Source organism: Alosa pseudoharengus, unplaced genomic scaffold (assembly GCF_046254945.1).
Source record: "Alosa pseudoharengus isolate Yale_2024_CS ecotype anadromous, Long Island Sound unplaced genomic scaffold, YU_APseudo_1.1 YU_APseudo_1.1_scf_5, whole genome shotgun sequence".
NCBI lineage: Eukaryota > Metazoa > Chordata > Actinopteri > Clupeiformes > Clupeidae > Alosa > Alosa pseudoharengus.
Window position 1 is genome coordinate 10,110,058 of NW_027468837.1, and position 25,399 is coordinate 10,135,456.

General features: G+C 43.4%; 1 protein-coding gene across 6 annotated transcripts in view; it reads left to right on the forward strand.

Moving 5' to 3' along the window:
- Nucleotides 1–482: 482 nt before the first annotated feature.
- frmd4ba (FERM domain containing 4Ba) overlaps nt 483–25,399 on the forward strand; it is a 45,225-nt gene continuing 20,308 nt past the window's right edge. For all 6 annotated transcript variants that reach the window (XM_076269006.1, XM_076269004.1, XM_076269002.1 and 3 more), the window contains exons 1-7: nt 483–726; nt 18,882–18,947; nt 19,206–19,300; nt 19,706–19,798; nt 20,072–20,156; nt 21,924–21,980; nt 22,549–22,571. In XM_076269006.1, coding sequence (XP_076125121.1) covers nt 18,882–18,947; nt 19,206–19,300; nt 19,706–19,798; nt 20,072–20,156; nt 21,924–21,980; nt 22,549–22,571 — 419 coding nt within the window. In that variant the 5' untranslated portion in view covers nt 483–726. The remainder of the gene's footprint in view (nt 727–18,881; nt 18,948–19,205; nt 19,301–19,705; nt 19,799–20,071; nt 20,157–21,923; nt 21,981–22,548; nt 22,572–25,399) is intronic.

A 25,399-nucleotide genomic window follows, 5' to 3' on the forward strand; every position in this document is an offset into this window, starting at 1 on the left:
ACCTAACAGGGTAAGACAAAGCCTGAACGTTTATTATCATAGTGATAACACAGTCTGAAACACCTGCTTTTAAAAAACATTAATATACTCTTACACGAAACCCCATAGGCCTACCTTTATACTGTTACTGTAATCACTATTAGCATTACTGCTACTGCTTTATGATAAACAAATAAATTAATAAATACATTCATACATACACATTTGTATTATTATTATTATTATTATTATTATTATTATTATTATTATTATTCACATGTTTGTCTGAGCACAAGTGTTTTTCGTTTTGTTTCCAGACACAGACGTCTTTTGGTATGTGGTGAGGTATGTTTTGCCTCATCAGTTATCCCCAGCAGTCCCACATAGCCTTTGTATGCACTTTACACTAGGTCCAGATCGGATGCGTCAGCAGCGGCCGTGTCACGTTGTCGCTGTAGTGGGAAATTCGTTTGTTCGGTGAATTGGCAGTGAAGAGAGGGGCGGGCGGAGGAGATGTAAAAGAATAGACAGGACTGCGAGAGAGAAAAAAGATATGTGGACTGACTCACCTTTCTGGCAGACTAGTCGGAGACTGAATAGTCTATCCCGCGCTTGAGTTTCTTTCTCTACAAATGACTTTGAATGCTAGCGGAGACAAAAGCAAGGGGAAGCCCCGTTTACGTCGCTGATAAAGCATTGCCCAACTCGGCGTCCCTGGACTGAATAAGGCAGCGTCAATAGTCAGAGGTAAGGAGATTTATGTCATTGGAACACTGGATAAAATGTGTATTACGCTTATTTGAGAAGTTGCTTTGCAGCCTACGACTACGAGACACCGGCGAGCCTTTTTGCGCACGGTTTATTCAGTCTCCTTTCTTTTTTAAAGCCAGTCTTCGATTGTCCGTTATTGTCCTGTCAGTGATATCCTCCGGTAGCTTGGGCTACATTTGTTTTTTGTTTTTTTGTTTTGTTTGATGTCCTACTTAAAAAAAAAAAAAAAAAAAGTGATTCAGATGTAGGCGAATTAATCGTTGCAAGCTACTAAAGTTTAAACGTGTTCTTCACGTTGTTTGTGTTACCAGTAATAATAGGGTACGAGGTTTAATTTTGTCATGCAATGTCGATCAGTCATTTTTGACACATCTCTCAAAAGTTGCAGCCCATACAGGCACTTGATCTACTTTGAAAGCTTTTCAGCTTTAAACCTATAAAGCTTTTAAAGATACAGTCACCGTCATCACAAAGTGGAGATATACTGCAATACAAATCTCATTTTCACCTGTCAGTAGCTGGGAACAGAGAGCCTCCCAGGTAGTAGCTGATGTGTAATTGTAAAGCAGGGACTTGTGTGCATGTTTCCATGTAAGGAACATGTGGTTAGGGTTGATTATAAGCTGAAGTCTCTCAGGGGGAGTTGAGAAACTAAAAAAAGAGGAAGGGAGAAAAAAACGTTTTAAAGACCCCTCTTTGCTACCAGGCATAACCTCTGCAGCAAAGCTTCCTGTTTCCTGGGAAAACAAACAATGGACAGAAAAGCCATGTGACATCCTGCATGGGTCAAACACACAAAGTATGGCCCAATTTTAGGGGCCAAATCCACATTAGCGTGAAATTATAAGTAATTATTTATTTTTACTTTTGGTTGAGTTATTTGTTGGGACCGAATACACTGAAGCAAGACCTTAATTAAAACTTGCTTTGTTTCTCTTGTCATTGTCATCTTGGTTGTAGAGCTGTTACTCAGTCAGTTTTAAAGGGCCCAACACTGATGTTTAGATTTTGTAAAACAAAACAAAAAAGAAAGAAAGTTTACCACAAACTCATTCTCTGTAAAAACTGTATATCCCTCTTTCTGCTCCTCTCCGTCTGCCTGTCTCTCTCTCTCACTCACACACACACACACACACACACACACACACACACACACACACACACACACACACACACACACACACACACACACCCCTACACCAAACACACAGGAGCAAACATCATTTGGGAACAACAACAGAGCAGCATTGTGTGACTTCAGTCTAGGCTGTTCAGTTGCTTTTAATGGGGTCAGCGTTTCCAATTCAATAAACGCGCTATAAACGGTCAGAGAAGATTCTGCTGCTGGTGTCCAGCCAGACCAAGCAATAGGTATCTGCCAGTGACGATATAAACAAATTCAACATTTTGGTCCATGGTCTCTAAATATAGTCTTGTATAATAAATATAGTCTTGAAACCTGTAGTCCAGAGATCTCTGTAGGTTTCTGATTTGACATTTCACATTTTAAATGGCCACTACCCCATTTGCAGCTTACCACACCTCATTCTTTTGCCTGGTTTTGATTTTACTTTGGAGGATTTTGGAATTCTGTTTCTTTCAAAGACCAGGGGACCAGGAAGAGGATGTTTAGTTACTTGATATAGTGGAAATTCCAGTTTGTATATTAGGAGCTTAGTTTGGAGCACTTTCTGTTATCTCACAAAAGACAAAGCTACGTACAAGGGGAAAAGATCAGAACATATAAATACTGACTGCTACGCTATCACGAAGATCTTGTTATTGACTATTCTGAGGGAAATGTTAAGCTATTCTTATGTCCTCAAACAAAAAGCAGGTGTTTGTAGTGGACAAACTACAAGCTCATCAGCTACCGTGTATTTAAGCTCTACTTTGCTGAGGTTCAGTGTCTGCTAGTGGGTCAACAGTAATCTTTAAGCTTAGCCCAATCAATTCAGTGCTACAGGCAGTGTAGAAAGCAGTTCATACCCTGAATGGAGAAATAGATTAATGTTAAACAGATGAGTTTACTTTGTGCCTCGATTGAACAGTGATTTCACCAGAACATAGTTGAATGTGCTTGCTGAAGAGGAAAGTGTTGCCTAGATTGGTGGATTGGTGTCCAAAATCTGGGGAAACAGGGAGCTTTGACTTCCTGCCTGCTTATACACACACACACACACACACACACACACACACACACACACATATGACAAGCTTGATAACTTTGTCCCTCCTTGAAAGAGTTTGATGTGTGATTGGTTAGGTTGTCCTGCAGTAAGCATCTGTCAGGCAGAAACCAGTTTTCACACAATAATCAATGGGGGAAAAAAAGGCCAAACCAATGAGGTATCCTCTAAAAATGTGTTGCGTGCTTCAGGCGCAATCAATCTTGCTAAGCTGGCACATAATATCTGATAAAAAGCCCTTCCGACCCAGTAATTATTTGGCATCAGGAATGTTTTTGGGTAAGCAATTACCACCTCTGTGTGCCCCTGGTCTCTCTGAGCTTGGCGGGGAGATATGAAGAGCGATGGCAGATTGGACTCACGCACAATCCCTCAGGGAGACAGCCTGCCTGCCACCTCCTTCTTCTCAGGAACAAATGGCCCCATAACAAAATCCCCTGAATAGAAAATCTCCACAGCACACCCAACTAGATGTGCATTATTTATACTGTGGACCTGCATACATGCGGAGATGGCATTTTGTCATCTATTAATATGTCAGAAACACTTAACTTGAGGGGCCTTTTGTCAACAAATGCGCAACAGGGGATGCCATTTATCAAACTGCCCACGTGATGGTGTCAGAGATGATATACTGTCTGCTATCTACTACTGGAGAGGTTTTTAGTGTCTATTTATTTCTTATTGGTGTACCTATGAGGAAATATTCATTTGCCAACCACAGAGAGAAACCTAAATGATACAACTCCCTATTTTGATTATGTGTTTGTACAGGTTACACTGCATTAATGCAGAGACCAATGCTAATGTTAGACTGAATGTAAGGTCATGGCTGGGAACAAGTGGTTGACGTGTTGTTGAGAACTGAAGGGTTGGCTTAATAGACAGGTATTGCACAAACACAAAATGGTAATCTTTTTGTTTTTAAATGTGAGGAGGAGTAAATTCGAGCCTGTTAGAGGTTGTGTGACGCGGGAAGATGGGGTGATCAGTGGCTCTGTGAAACCACAGTGGCCACAGGACATGATAATAACAACAACAGCCAAGCAAGCCACACTTGTCTTCCCTGGTCTCAGCATGTGATTTTCCAGGCATGTTATTCCTCTTGAACTGGCCGGAGGGGCAAGCTGTTTATGGTCTTGCCTGTAATTGCTCAGTTGGTGTGGCCGCACACATGTGGGTTACACACACACACACACACACACACACACACACACACACACACACACACACACACACACACACACACACACACACACACACACACACCACACTCATACAGGTATCACTTTAACCACACACACAAACAAACACCATTCAAATGAAGGTATTCATTCAACCACAGACACACACACATGGACACACACTCACAGACACACACACACACACACACACACATACACACACACGCGCGCGCGCGCACACACACACACACACACACAGACACACGCAGAAACACACAGATACAGACACAAATAAACTGACGGACACACACACCCACACACTCAGATGCACACACACACAGAGACCCGAGGCACTGAGGCATTAATTTGAGGTGATTTCATGTGGAGAGAGAGAGGGGGGGGGTGGGGAGGAAGGAAGGAGGAGTGCAGATAGATAATAAGAGGCAGGCCTATTCAGCCCTGCAGTCGCTTTTTACGCCCTCCACAGCTGCATTACCAAGGTAATTGTGCATGCATTTGTACCTGTGTGTATGTATGCGTGCGGTTTGTGTATTTCTGTTTGGAGACAGAGAGAGACAGAAAGAGACAAATAAGAGAGAGAGAGAGAGAGAGTCTGAGAGAGAGCAAGAGAGAGGGAGAGAGAGGGAGAGAAAGAGAGAATATGCATGTGCCTTTGTTTAGATTGTAGCGTTTAGAGAAGCAGACATGCCCTACAGTGTGTGCGGCAGGAGAGATCGATAGAGCGGTGTGGTTCAAACCCCATGTGAGGGCTTCCCTCTGCTGCCGTCTCTGCTCCTCCTGCTGCTCCTGCTGCAGGGCAACACAGCCTGGAAGTGTGTTAGCTCACTGATGCAGCGCCACAGTCTGCAGTGTGTTCTCAAATCACATCCAACTGTGTTAAGTGGCCTATTAGGCCTACTCTCTCTTCACCTGTATGCATTATGAAGGTATGTGTGTGAATGTGTGGAAAAGCTGATTTAATTTCGGTCGTTTTTCTTTGTGCTCTCACAGAGCTGTAACAGAACTGGTCATTTGAGATGACTGTATCCTTTGTGTTCCTTGTAGTACTGTTTTGCATAGCTCACGAGATAATAACCTCATGCATTGTGAGTGGCCACGCCTGCTTGTTTATGAGACTTGAACCCTAACCCTAAATCTGACCCCTTGGCCACACCTTCTCCTCTGGGACCAACTTGTCACTAAGAAGCTTTTTAAAAAGCCTTCTGCCCTGTAAAGAAAAATTTTCCAGTCACGCTTGTTTTTGTAGAAAGCGCCAGACATCTAATCCCTACTGCCGTTGAAATGACTCAGATGACAAACCCTCAGAGTTGACAGTGGCTTTTTGCTCTTACATCTAACACCAGTGTTTACTATAATGCTGCTGACTGCGCGGCCCCAAGCTAATGCTATTGAATAAAGACCTTGAGTGTGATCTATAATCTTTTGTTATCCCTGAACTCCAATGATGAATCATAAGTCAGCATTATGATCCCCAAGGGTGGACCATGCTGCCATAGTACTGGACAGACAGAGCAGAGAGTGGAGTGTTTATTGGATATGTGGCTCAGCACTCTAAGCAGTCAGACAATCCATCACTGGATGTATTAGCAAGAGGAAGCAGTGGTAAGAAATGTGATATTCTGCTGAAGCTGGTGATACATTATAACTTTATGAGCAATCTTGCTTGGAAACCACATAACTGGTTCTGTGTGTTCTGATTAGATGATCTTGGTTATTTGCAGACTGATAAAAAGTTCTCCAGAAAAAAAATGTCTGTCTTGAGAATGTGTGAATGTGTCACAATACTGAATAACATTGCCAAAAAGTTGCCTTGTACATCATTAACTTTAGTGTCTCTTTAATGGAATGGATAGACATTTCTAGAATTGTATAATGGGGATAACTTCAGTACAATGTTGTAACGAGAATTTGAGAAAACTGATATGCAATAGATTTTTGAGTTTACTCAGCTTTTGATTACAGTTGTTGGCTTTTCGTTTTCAAGTGTACTGTAAACAAGTTCTGCCAATATGGAATTTCTTGTTCAACATTATGTAGATATGCTTACAGTACCTGTGGTTTTCCCAGGCAGTCGGCCATTCAAGCAACAGCCATCACTTGACATACTAGCAGCTTTAAGAAGTTTGCGATAAGAATGTTGATATTATCTCAGGTACCTCTTGGCAGACATTTCTATAATTCTGTGATGAGAATATCTCCATTAGAACGTTTCAACTGGTGTCAGTCAAGAGTGGTCTGAAGATAAAGCTGTTTGCCTCAGGAAACCTTGGGCAATGTTGACTTTGTTGTTGAAGGTTGATGAGCTTTTCCTGAGCAAGTTAAGCAGGTGTGTGATGCTTGGTGATATGAATGGGGAACAAGATATCACGGATATCCTGTTTGGCCTGGAGGAAAGCTGATAGGCAGTTAGTCAGTTAGGTAGATAGTTATAGACCAGATATTTCTTAACTTGGTGAAATGCAAGGCGCCATGCGTGTGAAAAGGGTTAGTAGATGAATTTGAGATGCTTCACTTGTGTGAATATTTGAAACAGATTTTTCATTTGACTTTTAGGGCATCTTACATACATTTGCATCTAATCTGTCATTCATTTTATTCAGCTGATTTCCAAGGAACTAACTAGCATAGGCTAACTCTTCATACAAATTGTTCTAACAATGAAAAAGTGCTGGCTGTCTTCATGTACATCAAGGCAGAAGCAGCAATCACCTCTGTTGGAATCCTTTACAAATGTATCACTCCACATCACCCTACACTCCAATTTAACCCTCAACTTTTAGTAATAGGTCACAAATGCAAAATGCATGACAAACCACTATGAGCATTTGCAAAGTTAATGACGGAATCATAACCAAGCTGCTCAGTGTGCGTTCAGCTGTGTACATGCATACAACACAGCAAAAAACAAAGTGTTGTTTTGAACTGAACTGAACAGATGATGCAAGATGACAGAGGAGAGATGGGTATCCTTGACCTGTTTGTGGCAGTGGCCAGTCACCTGTGAAAAAGAATGACAGAGTTGACCTCAGTCGCCTTGAACAGATGTGTATCTCCTGCTGCTGCTGTTGTGAATGGACGTTTTCAGACTGGAATAAGCCTTTTTCACTATAATCCATTTGAGATTCTCTTACAAGATTTATGACAGAATTGGACAGATGTTGTAACTCATCTGCAAAACTGGACAGATGTTGCTACTCAGCAGTAAAAATAGTAACAACATCAACAACAGCAAAGTGAAAGTTTATGATTTGTTAGAAAAGAAGATTTTTTTTAAGGCCTGCTAGAGGCCGAAACGTGAGCAGAAAGCAGTGTGAGTTTGAAATCATTTTGACAAAGATAGACTGGTTATGTTTGACATAGCGTGCTGCACGTGTTGTTTTAAAATACCTCATTAAAAATGTATGAGGCAAATACATTGCACTAAATGTGCATCATGCCTGGATGCCAACATCATTCTGCATTTATAATTGCAATGTAGCTATCTGACAATCAAACCAGATTTATTCATACTTGGCTCTGTTCTTATTTCAAGCTACTTGGTGTGAGCATGTACATGAAAATAAATGTAGGCCTCCAACCTTATTTCATATCTGTGGTCTTATATGGGTCTGGTTTTAAAATCTTCCTTTAGTTTGACTTGTCTTTGTGTTGCTGTGAATCACATCAGGTGCGAGGAGCAGCTTGGCAATAGGGTGTTATTTGCATGATGATGGAGTGCTCTAGTGAAAACAAGATTACATGTGCGATTATGAAATTTCCTTCTTTCCACATCGCTCATCTACCATACTGTCAGGGAGCAGGGAGCATTGTGCAGCCCTAATTTATATGCTCTCATTTGAAAGCCCAGAGCCCCACAGAGCAAAGTGCTCCTTAAAGGTTGGCTCTCTCTCTTTGCCTTTTTTTCTTTTATTCATCTTTCATCTCCATCTCTCATTTCTCCCTTGCCTCCCCTTCTCTCTCTCTCTCACTCTCACTATCATTCTGTCTCTCCTCCTCTTCTCTCTCTCACTATTATTCTCCCTCTCTCTCACTATCATTCTCTCTGTCTCTCCTACCCTTCTTTCTCTATCTCACTCTCTTCTATCACTCTCTCTCACTATCATTCTCTCTGTCTCTCCTACCCTTCTTTCTCTATCTCACTCTCTTCTCTCACTCTCTCTCACTATCATTCTCTCTGTCTTTCCTACCATTCTCTCTCTCTCTCTCTATCATTTTCCCTCTCTCTCTCTATCATTCTCTCTGTCTCTCCTCCCCTTCTCCCCTTTTCTCTTTGTCTGTCTCTTTGGACCCCCGCGGTGATGCTAAGAGAGGCCATTCATGGAGCTCAGCTCATGCATATGATATTTAAACCCAGCAGCTCCAGATTTTTCCCTCCCATTTTTTTTTTTTTTTTGTAGTGGGTGGGGTGGGCAGGGGTGGGATGGCGTTCTGTCCCCAGCAAATCCGAACACCCACAATGCCGCTGGGAGCTTATTCGGGGGGGGGGGGGGTGCGTAGCGAGGCAACAGACATTCGCTGGTCACCAAGTCCCTTCTGCTCGGTGGCATCTGTGTAACGCACACACACGCACACAGAGACATGCTGCTCGTCACGCTTTGCAGTTTTTTTCCACGACACTCATCACCATTTCGGACCAGGGCCCCACAAATCTGTGGCCGGACGGACATCTCAATGGGGTGGCGTTTGGCAGCCGGGGCTGCCCGCAGGGCACTCTCTCTACACCCCCTGCTACGCAGTGGAACAGCAGGCCGTGACTGTACACTAAACTGCCCCCCCCCCTCTCTCTCCATGTTCTTTCCAAATAATGTCTTTTTATCTCATTTTTAATGGATGGGATTGAGATGTTGTATGGGGGTCACACAGATGTAGTGACAACATGGCAGAAGAAATAGTGTCAAGGGCATCATGTGAGATTAGTGATATACAACGTCAAGGATGTCATACGAGATTAATGGTATTCAGTTACAGACAAAGCCTTTACCGTTTTTTAAGCATCCCGTCTGTTTCAAGAGGAAAACAATGGTTTAAGTGTTCTGTATCAGTAGGTCATATAATTAAATAAAGAAGTATTCAAAATAATAAAGACAGAAAATATTTAGAGTGGCTGTCTTCAGGTGGTGGTTGTTGTTGTTGTTTTCAATAAGACTCCTAGACTTGGCCTTAATCCTGTGACCCTTTGATCGGTGACGTGGCCATTGTTTTGAGGAAGGAATTATGGAACTCACACTTAAAGGTTTTGACAGCTTAATCACAAGCACATTTTGGCCAAACGCTCTTTATGTAAAACCCTGTGATCTAATAACAACTAAACAATTAATCTCTTTGAAAGTGCTTGTGTTTGTTTCTCTCTATGTGTGTGTGTGTGTGTGTGTGTGTGTGTGTGTGTGTGTGTGTTTGTTTCTTTGTGTGTGTGTGTGTGTGTGTGTGTGTGTGTGTGTGTGTGTGTGTGTGTGTGTGTGTGTTTGTTTCTGTGTGTGTGTGTGTGTGTGTGTATGTGTGTGTGTGTGTGTGTGTGTGTGTGTGTGCTCGTATGTGTCATGTATGAGTGTGACCCTCATCAACTGAATGAACACTGCCCCTGACGTAATGAACCGATGAACAACCATCATATACAGTATCATACCATTCACTATGTTGAATGACCACCATGTTTTTCACTAGTGCACTATTCAATGAATGGGTGGATGTTCCGAACACAGGGTGGGTCCACACACCAAAGAGAACCGAAGGCCAAAGGAAACTGTCCACCTGTTCTGTTTCCAAACTCCAGCCTGACTTTCAGGAAGCTGGTTGGACCGGGCTGTGGGCCTGGCTGTGGGCCGGGCTGGGCGGTGTGAATGGGGCGGGCATGACAGGGGTGTGTGAGCTGCCCTGCTGTGTGTTTGTCTAATGAAAGGGAATGCTAACACTGCACTCCTGCCCCCGTCCGCGTGTCATGTCATCTGTGGCCAAGCTCGTCAGCTGTTGGTGCGGTGGGGCTGCAGACAGCTGCTGCTCATCCCAATCTTGTCTGGATGTACCCTCTCTCTCGCCCACTCGCTTTCTCTCTCTCTCTGTCTCTTTCCCTCTCTCTCTCTATCTCTCTCTCTGTGTCTCTCTCCCTCCCTCTCTCTCTTTCTCTCTTTGCCTCTCTCTCTCTCTATCTCTCTCTCTTTATCTCTCTCTCTGTGTCTCTTTCCCTCCCTCACTCTCTCTCTCTCTCTCTCGCTCTCTCTCTCTCTCTCTCTTGCTCTCCGATTCCAACTCCCACTTTCAGGCAATTAATTTCCCAGCCTGTTTGTGTGGGGTAATTGCTGTCATATTAGGAAAACTCACCCCGGGATGGAGAGACATGATGATCCTGGCAGCAGGGGCGTGCCACACGCCCCTTTCAAAGTATTCTCAGCAGACCAAATTCACATGAATATAGATCACTCTCTAGATTTGTGCAGTGAAGGCAGTCTCATGCTATTTAGATTTAGGCGATATTTGACAAGATGGATTTGACTTGTGCTGTGGTAGCCTGCGGTATCTTCTGCCAGTCTGTTAATGACGTGAGCGGGGCAGTTTTCATTGCTTTTTTCATCTGAGAGGCATCACCATTATACTCCCACAGAAAACACTCTCTAGGGATGAGACTCCACCTACTGGCCATGGGGGCATAAAACTACATTCACTGGAGGACCCGCCAGAGTTCTCTGATGAGCTAAGAACAACATGCAATTGTTGCCTTTCCATGCAGGCAAAGCAATGGAAAAAAGTCAAACAAAAACAGAACCCAAACAGACTGAACACAATGGCCGCTTAAGGGTGACGGCTCAAGGGTCAGGCTCTCGGGGGAAAATAAACCATTGCCTCAGCGGAGCGCATGATACAGAGAAGCCTGACGGTGACGCCATCAGGGGGGTACCAGTGACAGCATGGCAGTGAGCTCATTGCGCTGACCATCGCCAGGTCCGAACGCCATGCATCTCGGTCCCCATCTCCAGCCACAGGCGCGTCGGACAGCAGGATGAGGTCTTTCAGCACAGCGTGGCTAGCCACAGGCTTCTATAGGTCTATCTTGATTGAAAACAGTTCAACGCAAAGAAGATCCAGCGTGAATTACGTGTTGTATATCCATACGCAAGATCATGGCTCAACCAAGCACAGAGAGAAACGCTCAAGGGTTTCAGTTTTAGTCTCTCTCTCTCTCTCTATCTCTCTCTCTCACACACACACACACGCACACACACACGCACACACACACACACACACACACACACACACACACTCTTACTATTTATAAATATATAAACTGCACACCGGGATCAAGGCACAGACAGAATCTCTCCAGCTTCTCTGTCTGTAGCTTGTTGTTGACATTCTGATTCCTTTTCTTTGTTTACTCTTTGTTGAGGGGGAATACTCTCTCCTGCTGTCCCGGGGGAAATGTTCCCTCACAGGCCCGTGCTTGCTTCCTGCGCTCAGTGTTTCAGTTGGAGGCCCTGAAGGGCTGGGATATCAGCTGTGCACATCTCCTCCGCTGCAGGCCATGCACCTTACCTGCGTTTGACTCCTGCACACACACACACACACACACACACACACACACACACACACAGAAACACACACACACACACACACACACACACACACACACACACACACACACACACACACACACTCCCTCGCTCCAGCTCCCACTGCTGCTGACTCGGAGCAAACCGCCCGACCGCGGGGCGGCATCGGGGCAGAGTGCGGCCTGTTTGTTTTGGCCTGCGGCGCGCACACTCGCTCCTGCTCTGGTGTGTCTCCTCGTGGGAGCCAGTGCCAAGAGGAGCCGCCATGTATGGCTTCATCTATTATTAAAGACAACAGACCCCTTCCTCCTCACCTGACCTCACACTCATGAGATTAGGGTCAGGATGCTCCGTTTCCCATTCATGAGAGAGGGAGAGAGAGAGAGGGAGAGAGAGAGAGAAAGAGAGTGTGTTGTAGAGAGATTGGGGGGAGGAAATGGGGTCTCCTGTAGTGAACAACTGGAAGAAGATCTTATAGATCTTGTGTCATAAAGATGTTGCGCTTGGACTATAAAACAAATAAACCCAGGTGAAAGCCATCTAATAGTTTAGACATCTACACACACAAACTACTTGTGTCACTCTGCTTAGGACATTTAGGGACACTTTCACATAGGAGTCCTAGACTGAATGAAAATTTTAATGAAAATGTTCAAATTTGAAAAATAAGCTTTTAGTCTAGGAATAGACTCAAACCATATATGGGGAAACTGTGTAATGTAGTGTAACTCATGATGCCTGATAATAATGATGTGGGAATAGGACTCAATAGGTCTTCATATTCAGTGCTATCTTATCGTCTCATATCTGCTTTCATGGCATATCTTTTATGTGCCTATTCAATAGCATTACCACTTCACTTCATCTCAACTGAGAGCATGTTTGAACACTGCAGAGAATACCTTCTACATCAAGCTACACAATTGTATTACACTAATTATGTTACTCCTCAGAGTATTTTGAACACATGGCCAGACAATGAGTCTCTCTCTTTCTCTCTCTTTCTCTCTCTCTCTCTCTCTCTTGATTGTATCTTCATCTGTGTCTGTGCCTATGTGTGTCTGTTTTGTGGTTTCCTTGGTTAGCCTTATTACAGCTGTGGCAGTGGAGGCATAATGTGGTTAGCAGCTCTCAGAATTCCCTCAGTGCATTTTGACCTCTGACCCTGTCACCATTAAATAAAGTGCATGAGTGCCAGGGCCAGATTTACCCCAGTGGATGGCTATTTTAGCCCAGGGTCAGCCCTTTGCCTGGAATGGCTGGAGGGTTGCAGTATAGACAAGTGCTCTTTATACATGGGAAATAACGGCACCCTCATACCCTTATCTCTGCAGTCTGTTGTGTTTCATAATAATGCACCCGTGGTGGCATCTGTGGGACAATGCTGGGCTTGTGTTCCCCACAGCTGTGGATGTCATGGTTGGTGTAACTTATGCTTCTGAATGACTGACCTGTATTTGAGTGTGTGTGTGTGTGTGTGTGTGTGTGTGTGTGTGTATGTGTGTGCGTGTGAGTGTGTATGTGTATGTGTATGTGTGTGTTTGTGTGGTGTGTGTGTGTGTGTGTGTGTCTGTGTGTGTGTGTATGTGGTGTGTATATGTGTGTGCATGCATACATATACGTATGGGTGTGCCAGTGTTTTTGTGTGTGTGATGAGAGAGAGAGTGTTTGTGAGTGTGTGTGTGTGTGTGTGTGTGTGTGTGTGTGTGTGTGTGTGTGTGTGTGTGTGTGTGTGACTGTGCGCGCATGTGTGTACAAAAGTGAGTGTGCTTGTTCCTGAGTATGCGTTAGTGCTTGGTCGGCTCGATCATACATGCGTGCGTGCGTGCTGAGGGATCTGTGCCATGGTGTGACTCCGGTGTCACCCGGTAGCCTCCTCACCCCCTAGAGCTGTTCATCCTCTCCCTAGCCCCATCGATTGGCCCATTTTCATAGAGAGCAAAGCACCATTGATTAATTCCTCCGCCGTGGCCTATTGAAATTGAATTCTGTTCCATTTCATCCAGTCGGGCTCTCTCGCTAGGCTAACTCTTCGCTAGAAGTCGATGGCACGCACTTGCTCTATGTCATTTCATCATATAATGATCTGACTCGTCCTTTCTGTCTGGGTGGCATGAGAGAATGAGAGAATGCCTTTGCTCTACATACTTTGTGGTCACATTCTGTTTCTTCTGTGTGACTTGTTTTGTTGTTGTGTTGTGAGTTAAGCTCACCAAACTTGGAGAATCTGAATAGGCACAACTCGGTAGCGGGATATTGTTTCCAGATGAGACAATTTTAAAAGGGAGAGTCGGGTAAACAGATGTGGCTCAATTGTTCTCATTGTTTTTCTCTCTTTGCTGTGTATTTGGACTGTGAGCTTTCGCAGTCAATTTCAGTGCACATGTGGTTTCAAGTCACTGTTAAATATGACGGAGAAATTGTTCCACTCCACACACACTGCGAGTTTTCCAGAGCGTTGCTCTTTAGTTGTGGACGTCATGTGTCACCCTGAATTCATGGCAGGTCGGAATAAAAAAAGGGCCTATTTTAAGTGTTCCTGTGGAATAGTATGGGTGTGGAGATGTCTGCTGTCTGTAGGAAACTACACCCCTTTCACACACACTGAGAAAGTGACCTTCAGATCCTCACTCACATGGGGCTGAAAAGCAACAATATCACACACTTCAATTTTAACAACCAATGGCAAAATATACAGTCAGTGCTATGGAGAAACCATGCATACACACTCACAACTTTTGTAATGAATTACTTCATAGACTCTCAGAGGTCTGGAAAAGGCAGTGTTTCTAAGTGAAAGCCTGTTTACGAGTGGAGAGTTTCTTGTGAAAAAAATTAAACCAAACCACTAGTCTGGACAGCCAGAAAGAAACCACAGTGTTTGTTTATGGAGAGGCAGGGAAGGGACGGGCTGTTGCTGCATGCGTGTGTGTGTGTGGACGCAATTGTTTTCATACATGTCCTTTGTGTTGGTGTGTGTGTGTGTACCTTTGTGTGTGTGTGTGTGTGTGTGTGTGTGATGGCAGACTGGGTCTGTCTGGGGTTGACTGGGTGTGTGTGTGCATGTGTGTGTGTGTGTGTCTACTGCTCTGGGCCCAGCCCTCTTCTATTCTCCCTGGCTCCGACTGTGGGGACGTCTTGGACGGAGGCCCGCCAAGAAAAGTGTGAGCGCAGCCTCTGGCGTCTGAAGCAGGGCTCCAGTGGCGCACTACTGCTCTCCGAGCTTACATCAGCCTGCCTCTGAGACAGACAAGAAAGAGAGAGAGAGAGAGAGAGAGAAAGAGAGAGAGGAGAAGAAGAAGAGCGGAGAGTGCGCGGGCTTTGCTCTGCTGTGCTGTGCTGGTCTGTGATAAGCTAAGCTCCTGAGGGGATACAGTAGTAGCAGCAACCATGGCTCTGGGGATGATGTGTGGCGTGGACCTGCTGGCCGGCACCGGCCAGTGTGTGTGGACGGTGGCCGAGCAGGTGCTGAGGAGGTGCTACGCCCGGGGCCTGGAGCCGTGCAGGAGGTTCCTGCAGACGTGGTGCCGCCTCGGAGACGCCTACCAGGTACGGCTTTTTACCCCTCGCCAGCCAGGGGCCAGGGATCTACTCATTGAAACATTACTGTAACTGCAGGGACTGAGCGATGGAAGAATCCATCCTTCGGTTTTGGATGGACGGTTGAGAGGAGGGGAATGGGAGTATTGATTTCCTTTCCTGCACTCTGATGGAGCTGGATGAGGTGGCTGGTGGTAGGAGCACATGCAGCTGGGGCTCCTCACTGTGTGCTTCCAGGCAATTTTTTCTGTTTTGTCTGCATACAGCACCACCTGCTGTTGTGTCTCCATTATCCGTTCGTTCTCAGCACAATAGCTGTTAAAGCAGTAGTACTTATAGGCTTATCATGTTGTTAAATGTGGAGACAATAAGGGGATGACGGGGGAGAGTAGGCTTTTGAACATCTGCCTCAATGCTCTCTCTCTTTCTTTCTCTTTCTCTCTACATTTTTGGCTCTAGGGTACTGGCCTCAGATCCCTAAATATGATAGTGTTTGAGCCTTGATGTGCCTCATTAACCTGTTCTTCTTGGTGATGCTGTAACTTCCTCCCAGTCAGCGTTTGGCAAATGGATTTGAATTGAGCCATCAGATTAACTAGATCACATTAACTGTGCACTACCTGGAGGCCTAGAAAGCTACTATGTGGAACTAGGCCACAAATGTCAGAAGTGTGACGTTAATTGATTGATGGCATGTTCAATGACTGATTGCTCCTCTCTGGGGGCACCTCAGGTTGGAGACTGAGGTAGACTGGGTCAGCGCCGGCTTTTATTCCTGTACCTGCTGTGCATCACTCCCACGTGTTTGGGACAGGGTGCGTGATGGGAGCCATATGGAATTCGTCGGGAGACAGCGCAGACAGCCGTTTGATCTTTTGTGCACGCATACCAGTAAGCAGTACACTTCAGATAACAGGTCTGTTTTCAGTCACCTCAGGGCTCAGGGTATGAAAATGTATCTTATCGCTCGGATTCTTATTTAATAGGTCAGCTCAGTACTAACCCAAGAGACACTTCAGAGATACTTGTATTCCAGGTTGTAGAGAGAGGTTCTTATAATGGCTATAATGCTTTCGTTCACTGTATATTTTGTTTAAAGACACAAACCTTTCAGTTATCTTTCACATGTATTTGTATGTATGGGAGGCCTAAGCATGAACTGGCCCCACATTTAATGCGGCTACCAGGTCACTCCACCAGGCCGCCTGGAGCATTTGGGTGGGGAGCCGCTGTGAGCAGGCAGGCAGGTCACTGGCCCAGAGGTCACGTGAAGGGGGCTTTTGTTTGAAGTTCCTGCCCCTGAGGTAGGGCTACAGGGAGGTGGGGTGGGGGGGGGGTGACCCTTCTGCCATGCCCATTACGCATCACATGACCCCCACCCCCCCCCCCCCCCCCCCCCCCCACACACACACACACACACACACACCACACACACACACACTACCACACACCACCCCTCCCTATTCAGCATGGGCAGCTAGTTTCTCTCAAAAGCAAGGGACTCATGCGTACAGGAATGGCTCCCCCTAATCTTTCTCTTTACGTTACTAGCTTTTGAAAAAAAAAAGTCCAAAACAAAGGCTTGCACAGCTGGGGTGCTGCTGAATTTGTGGTTTGGTGTGTAGGGCTGCTGATAGTCGTTAAGTATGAATTTGCATGCCAGTAGAAAACATGGTAATGGTTGTATCACATTATACCTTATCTTTACCCTTTCTCCACTTGACCATCCTGGCTTAACGAAAATAATGCCCATGGCCTGCTACAGTAAAACAAAATAGGATAGTGTGTGGGTTGGGGGCGGTCACAACTTTACTAACATTTATGCAATCAGATATAAAAACAAAGCAAACGACATTGTAACATTGTATTTATTGATTTTTTTTCTACCCGGTCATTCAAAACAGATTGAAATTGTATAGTAAAAAACATTTTACTTGGTGAGTAATTAAGTAAGTAAGTAATCCTGCAGTGATGTATTTAATAATATACTTGTAATAAATGCCGAAGTTGTATGTAAGAAGTGGATAACCTGGTAGTCCATGTAGTAGTGTTGGTGTGAATGGGCATATTTTGATGTCATCAGGCCAGAACAATGCAGCATTGATAATTGTCCCTCTCTCAGAACTGTGCAACGCACCACCCCACAATCCTTTAAAAGGTTACTATAGTGACTAATCCCTTCTTAGACAATGGAGCTAGTATAATTAACAGCTACAATAATTCTCTCTATTTAGACGGATTACGCACAATCCTGTGTTGTTTTATGAGGTAGACACTTATATTTTCAACCACCTCTTCAAAGCAGTCAAGTACAACTTCTCTTTTGTGCTAGTTTGAATCCACTCTTCTAATTTAGATTTTTTTCCCCCTCTCAGTTTCTGAGTATGGAACAGCGCATTACTTGCTTTTGATGTCAAATAATACGGTTTGATGGATTAAGGGGTGTTTGGGCTACTGGTGACAAGCATTTCCATGTGTGTTGATTAACCAAGAGTTCAATAACAATCTCTATTGATCAATTGGGTTATTCAACTCATTTGTTCTCCATCAAGTAAATGAGGTTCAAAATGGATTGCAGATGGTAAAGGATCCATCACTAAATCACCTCTTAACAACAAAGTTATTTAGTTATATGTTAGTTAACAAATTGATTGATTGAATACATTTTTAGTAAAAGCATAAAGTTGTTACATGGTCTTTCTACAAGAGCCTGAATTGTCATCATTGCGTGACAATTTGTCTTCCCCATGAAAACAATATGCCACAATTTAGCAATAACTTTGTACAAGTAATAGAGTGTGGCCAATGCCATTGTGTCATACTTGAATTCCAAACAGGAAGTGTAAAATGCTTTGTAGTGGTGCGTGGTTGCGGCAAGAGGACTATGGCGTCCAACCTAATGGACCTCTGATGTGCATCAGCTCCATGGCTCTCTGAGGTTCCTCTCCTCCTAATAGACTGCTTCACTTTCCACCAGTCTGGCCAGAGCAGAGCAGTAATAAACCACATGCTTTATTGTGTTGAGTCACACAGATGGAAATCCCATGTATCCTGCCATCACAATTCTTAGTCAAGTCCAAACAAAGCAATTAGCAATGCCATTTATTTAGAGCTGGTATTCTTTAGGATTTACATTATTCGCACTACTCATTATTTGATTATATGATCAACTCCATCTAAGCATTTAGTTTTAACTTTTTTCAGATTTATTCATATATTTGTTTTTGCTGAAGAAAACAAAGCCGGATGATACAAATCCCTCTATCTTGCTAGAGAAATAAACCCAATTCATCAGCTTGTTGTGTCACTGAAGGGCATCTTATTTAAAGGAAGGACATTAGGGGGCATCCGTAATGCAAGATTACCTGTTGTCAACTGCTGACATCTTTGTTTCATACCTTCATCCACTCTCCCATTAAATGGGAATCCTGTTTGTCAGTTGCATAGTCTTCACTCAGTCATGGTGGTTGCTGAAAGGCCATACAATGGTAGCTTCAGTAGATTAGGTCTTTCTCCTGTAGGAGTCATAAAGCACTTAAGGTTCGATTGATGCATGGGGTCTTAGCTCTTCTTTGACAGATAGCTGGACCACCGTTCGCTGTGATGAGCGAAGATGCTGCTTTGTCACTAAGCCATCTCCTCTCTTCTCTCTGTAGATGACTGAGGGGCGACTCGGTCAGGTGCGTCTCTTGGACGACAGACAGTTGGAACTCTTGGTCCAGGTAGAGTCTTGTTTTCATCTTCTGTGCAAACTTTCTTTTGATTCACAAGTGATCCATTAGATTAATGTTCTGATCAGAGATAAGCTAATTTGTATGACACCCTGTTATGTTTTTAACAAGAGGCAATGGGTAACTAAATTAATTGTTTAGTTGTTTTACTGATACAAGATTGACATTTTACGCATTGGATGTTTTTTTTTTTCATATTTTCCCTCTCTTTCATGGAATGCTGATACGTTGTCTTTCTAATTGTCTTAGCCTAAGCTGTTGTCCCGTGACCTCCTGGATTTGGTTGCCTCACATTTCAACCTCAAAGAGAAGGAATACTTTGGGATATCCTTCACTGATGAGACGTAAGTGACGATTTTTTTTTCTTTCTTGAAATGCTTTCGCATACCCTGGAAGTGTATGGTTCATATTATTCACATTTTATTAAAACTTCAAGGCTCAAGGATCTTTTGCAAGAAGTATGTTTTTGTTATTATGAATGAGTGCACTGTGTTATAAAATCTTTTCACAGGAAAATAATCCTTTTACTTAATGAAGTCTTTTAAACTCATTAAATACTAGACACAATGAGCAAAAACCATCATTAAACAGTCATTAAATTCAAATGTAATTCTTTGCCATTACTACATAGGCCAAAATTGTTAACTCTGTGAAGCATAGGTGATTTAATAAAATGGCCGTTTAATTTAGGTTGTGTGCTGCTGTGGTTGTACTACTCTGTTGTATAACCTTTTAATTTTATTTAATAGGGGTCAAAGTAATTGGCTTCAGTTGGACCGGAGAGTACTGGAGCATAATTTCTCCAAAAAGACTGGCCCTTTGGAGCTAAAGTTCCTTGTGAGGTGAGTGATATAGCCTCATTCTGTCTCTCTACATTGCATATTATTTATCAGTCAAACTGCCTTATCTAACAATGCTTATTCAAGTGGTGAGCTCATTCTCGTAAATGTTTGTGCATGTAACGAGTAACCATTAGAGGGCACTATTGAGCCAGATTTCACCTCTATTAAAGTTGTATATGTACAGCTGGCATATAACAGGACATTGTGTTAGTGTTTAAGCATTATTAGTTAAGTGTTGCTTTGATCTTGATATGACATTCTTCACTTTTTTAGGTTTTACATTGAGAATATAACATTTCTGAAGGACACTACAACTGTGGAACTGTTTTTCCTGAATGCCAAGTCCTGTGTCTTCAATGTAAGTGGACAAAACATTTCAGACCATGTGCCTTGTTTCATGTGCTGTCTCAGCATTGCATTGCAACGCAGTATGAGAGAGTGGAGAAATGACTAATGGTCTATAAATCATGGCCACTAACTGTACTGAGCTGTTTGTGAGGAGGCAGGGGATCTCCCCAAGAACCCCCCCTGGCTAAAGTTCAGGAGAGGCTTCTGGAACTTTAAAGGCAAAGCAGTGTGCCTCCAGATGTCAGCATCTTAAACAAGCATGTCGGGCCAAAAACACAGTTGGCGGCCATGAAGCTGCTTTTGTGCACGAGGCATTTGCCGAGCCGTTCCGCTAAGCAACGGCACAAGTTCGGCTGGCCCCTCTCCAGCCTCCTCCTTTCAAACACTTAAGCCAAAGTTATTTCAGCACAGAGAGGGCCTGTTTCTCACTTTTTGACTTCAGTCAGCACTTCACCCCTGCTGCATTCGTTGCGTTGTTTGGCTGTTTGTAGACAAAGAACTTGTTGCTGTAAGTGAAGTGAACAGGGCCTGTTTTAGTCATGAAATCTAAAAAAATGATGGATATACTCCTTTGTTTCTTTGCCTCTGTGTAATGTTGTGAGGAAGAACAATGTGGCGATTCACCTCCTCTCCCCCGTGCTCTGAGACCTGTGAGACATCTCAACTCACGGCTCAGTGTGTCCAGTGGGAGCCCATCTGCAAAGCCTCATTGTTTTGGGTCAAATATTGAGGCGAGTTTGTGTTAATTAAAGGATGGACAGGGAGTGCTGTACCAGAAAAGAAAGGGCTGTGGGTGGGCTGGCTAAGAGGAACAAGACAACAAATGCTGAATATGGAAAACCCATTCAGTTGCTCAGACTTGACTGAAATAACTAATAACTTTAGTTAGTTTAGAGTCCTATTAATTATGCTGAATATGGAAAACCCATTCAGCTCAGACTTGACTGAAATAACTAATAACTTTAGTTAGTTTAGCTTAGTTTATCGTCCTATTAATTATGCCATGAAACTATAATGAGGATCATTACTAAAAAAATCCATAGGTCATGTGTTATGTTTAATCAAAACATTCTACTTTAGTCTCTAATGGCAGGTTAGTAGGCTAGTCTATCTGGTAGGCCTACTACCTGGTGTCCTTGATCTAAGGCAAGGAAGACAAGGAGGAACTGCGTTGAGCCCCGCTGAAAAAATGTAAATGGTGAGGTCGCGCGGGGTCTGTTCGTCATCCGACATTAGTCCAGATTAACCTGTTAATTAGTGTGACAAATTCATTTTGCTATTATTAAAACTGCCCAAATTAATATTTCATTCGAATTTGAATAGTATTGTTTCCTGATCAGCCCGACCTGGAGCAGGCGCCAGTTTTCGCTTGTTTGTCAGAACATCAAATTCAACCTGCTCTCGACCGTACCATGTTCACAACAGACCTACTCGTGGACACTTTCAAAACTAAAACTGGCAGTGTTTAACTTGTCTCGTTTCACAGTATCTCAGTCAACAAAATAGCATACTTAAGCATGATTCGTAGGTAACTTACTTGAAATTAAATTGTTTTTAAAAGCTTGTTCGTGATAATAACTTGAGGTTTCAGTTAGGCCGTTTGTCACAACCCGTGTACCAGCAGAGATGGTCTTGCCCACCGTAGTGGAACCTGAGGGTAGCGATCGGCAATTTCCAAAGAGGGGAAGAGTGAACAACTCTGATAGGACACTGGACGGATTAAGGAATATCGACGTTTATGTTGTCTCTCTCTCTCTACTTTGTTTCGTTGCCTTAGGGACTTTTTGAAGTGGAGAGTGACCATGTATTCAAATTAGCGGCATATGCTCTGCAGGTAAGTGTGTCTTTTTTTACACTAGTTTGACAGAGTCGCTCGCTGTGCAGACATGCTCTCTGTAAAGACGTGCTACATTTGAAAAAAACGCCGAGGCACTAGTCTCCATTGGACAGTCAGTCTTTTTTGTTACAATCAAATGTTACTTGTTGTAGGCCTAGGCCTGTTGCTATTTTACGAAATTGTTGTGTAGCTAACAATACATTTCCATTCCCATCGATCATTTTGTCAGCATTTCGACGAAGCCTATCAGCAACAGGTTTTGAAGCAGTGGACGAATTGAATTCGCTACAATGTAACGGAACAGGGTGCATGGAGTCGGGATGTAACTGTTGTGATATTGTATGTGCTCTCGTGATTGGAAGTTAAGCGCCTTATGTGGGCTACTGCATTGAGTAGTAGGCTACTTTACAGCACAATAGGGGACCGTGTCAAATGTTCACTTGTAGTTTATGTTAACACACAAAAGAAATTAAATATAGATGAAACAGCGTCTTATGTTAAGGTATGTAAACACAGTTTTATTGCTTCAGTAGGCTAACTTACTTTTTTATTGCAATTATTTTAGGAAGCAAATGGGGACTACGTAAGGTAAGACTGATACCTCCATCTTAATGGTCTTTTTTGGGTTAATTGAGTGCGTTCTTATTATGTAGATTGTTGTGACCGCATAGGCCTACCATTTAAGCCTTTTGGGACCTGCAAATTGTAGTACTACTTAGTGGTAGGCAAGTAGTCGACGTCAACATTTGCATGGCTGTCCTGTCACTGTTGTCAACACAGCAGCTGATTGAAATGAGTTGTTCATCAGCTATAGTGTGACCTCAAGGGTGAGTATCCAATGTGTTCGTCCCTGGCATGATTATACCTTTGCTCTACCCTTAAATCACTTTGGTTGATTGATGATTTTTATTTGACATTTTTTACTTCCTGTCGTTTTGAATGAAAATGATCTTTACCACAAATTGAATTCTGTGCTTTTTTATTATTATGTTATTTGATTGTGGATAGCCTACTACAATGATGGTTTTCATGGTGATGTTGAACTTTACCCATTACCTTGTGTGCCGTTCCTGCGTTGTGCAAAGAACTGTAAAGTGTAAAGTTAGTTTGAAAAAGTGCTTATGTGCTTTAAAGAGAGACCCCGTAGAAGGCTGCGAAGTGCCGTGAGACCTGTTATGTTGGCCCTGACTGATAGGGAGACCCGTGGGGACCTACAAATATACTGCCCCTACACCATCAAAGCAGACCTTTATGGTTTTCTCCCCTCTCTGGTGCCCCCAGAGGTCCCCCCCCCTGTGCATTATTTGAACACAAAGATTTGTGCACTGTTAGGAGTTGCATGGTGTGTGACCATGTAGAGTTGGCAAGCCCAGTTGGCATGTCACACGTTTTAGGAAGAAGTACAAAAACCTATTAATAAAAAAGCCTATGTTGCAGAGGTGGATGAAGTACTCAGTTCCTTTACTTGAGTCAAAATATAGTGTTTTCTTTTTAATGTATTGTAATGTAATGTTTATTTTGTCAGTAATGTGGTGTCAATGACACTGAAATGAAAGTAAAAACTTCGGTAGGTCACTAGAACTTGGCCTGACCTTTAGTTTCTTACATTCAACATCAAAAATAATAAATTAAAAACTTTAAATTGTTATTTATTCTCTATTAACAGATCAATTTATATTTTTTTAGTGTCAGGTGATAGTCTCATTTTATTCCAAATTGACGATTATAGATGCTGATAAAGAATCGTTGTTTTTATCCGCCGTCATTACCACTGCCAAGTTCAAATAGATTATTAAAAAGTGAAGAAAAGTACTTGAAATTCATTATTCACTTTTCCCATTATTGCATTAAAAACACTTAACTGAAGCTGTGTTTCAAAGTATCAAGTACTTCATGCTTGTATTTCTAATGTAGCGGAGTTAATAGTACAGTATTTGTCTTTCGAATATAGTGAAGTAAAAGTCACAAGTTTCAAGAAATGTTGACTCAAGTAAAGTACAGATATTCAAAAAATTTATTTAAGTACCGGTACTCTATTCAAGTAAATGTACTTAGTTATTGTCACCCCTGCTATGCAGTGAGGCTACATGACATGTAAACCCAGTTATGTCAGCTTTGTCTTTTTATTTTCCTAGTGCCTGGATAGTTCTGTTTAAAAATATTAACCACAAGTTAATGTTTAACCTGTGTGTACTACAGTGTCACCTCAATTATTGCCACCCCTGGCAATGATAAGTGGAAAGAGTTATCTTAAGATCTCACCTAAACAGGTGAAAAATCTCAGACAGTGTTATTAAACCCTCACTGGTTGGGAAGGCAGCCTAGTGTGAGAATGTCCTCGTTAGAGCTGATTGAGGATGTAGTCCTTCCTGTAGTCCTTCCTTTTTTCTGGGTTGGGGGAGTGGATGGGAGGCAGACACTCCAAAAATGGGATAGAGGATGGGCATGCATGAATGTTTGCAAATCCCTTCCATAAACCATCCTCTGCTGTAGACATGGAGGCACTGGGTCCCAGCCCTAAACATGTGAGATTAGGTGTGCAGGAACTGGAATACCCCCCTCCCTCCAGACTATCCTGAGAGTTCCTCCAAACAGAGACATCTCCACGTTTGCTAACCAACAGGCGTCAAGCAGGGCAGCGGTGATGTCAACACCCTCTGGTCCAACTCAGACTCCTTGTGCTGCTGATGTTCATCTCGACTCCCATTTTTGGAGTGTCTGCCTCCCTTTGTTGAGGAGTAGGGGAATTGTGGAAATGAGTTGAGATACTGTTCCTTGTCTTCTTTAAGGAGGCATTTTAATGACCTGGTGTACAAATGACCTTTGAAGAATAAGCTAGGCTGTCTTACTAGTGTGATATTTATTCTTTATGAATAAAATAGTTGTCCCGTTGTACATTCACCTTACTTCACACACAGTATCCGTATATCCGTATCAGGGTTGGTCGTTAACCCCTGGAAGTTGGCAGAGATTGCTGAAAACACAACTAGCCCTTTGCACTCAGGTAGGGGGAGGGAGGCTGCCGGCTGTGGCACTAAAATAGCTAAACCATTACTGTTCTCCCCTGCACACTTAACAGGGGCGTGTGGTGTGGTGTGTGGGGAGACAGGAGCTGCCCCCCCGTCTGCCATAAGATAACACAGACGGCATAATGAGTTCCAGGTTTCTGCCAGGGGTGTCGGGATCTAGGCGTCCCTACCACCACCCACCTACCGTTCTCATAGTCATTCTCAGCCATTTCGCCCGTAATGAACTTTCTTGTGTAATCACAAGTCTGGCGCAAGATGGGAAGAGGGGAAAGTAAATCATTGTCAAGAGGGGAAAGTAAATCATGCAGGAAGAGCGGGGCAAGCAGAGCACTCCCAAACTTGTTCCCCACTTTCCCAGTTTGATAAGCCTGCTGCTTATGAACGAGC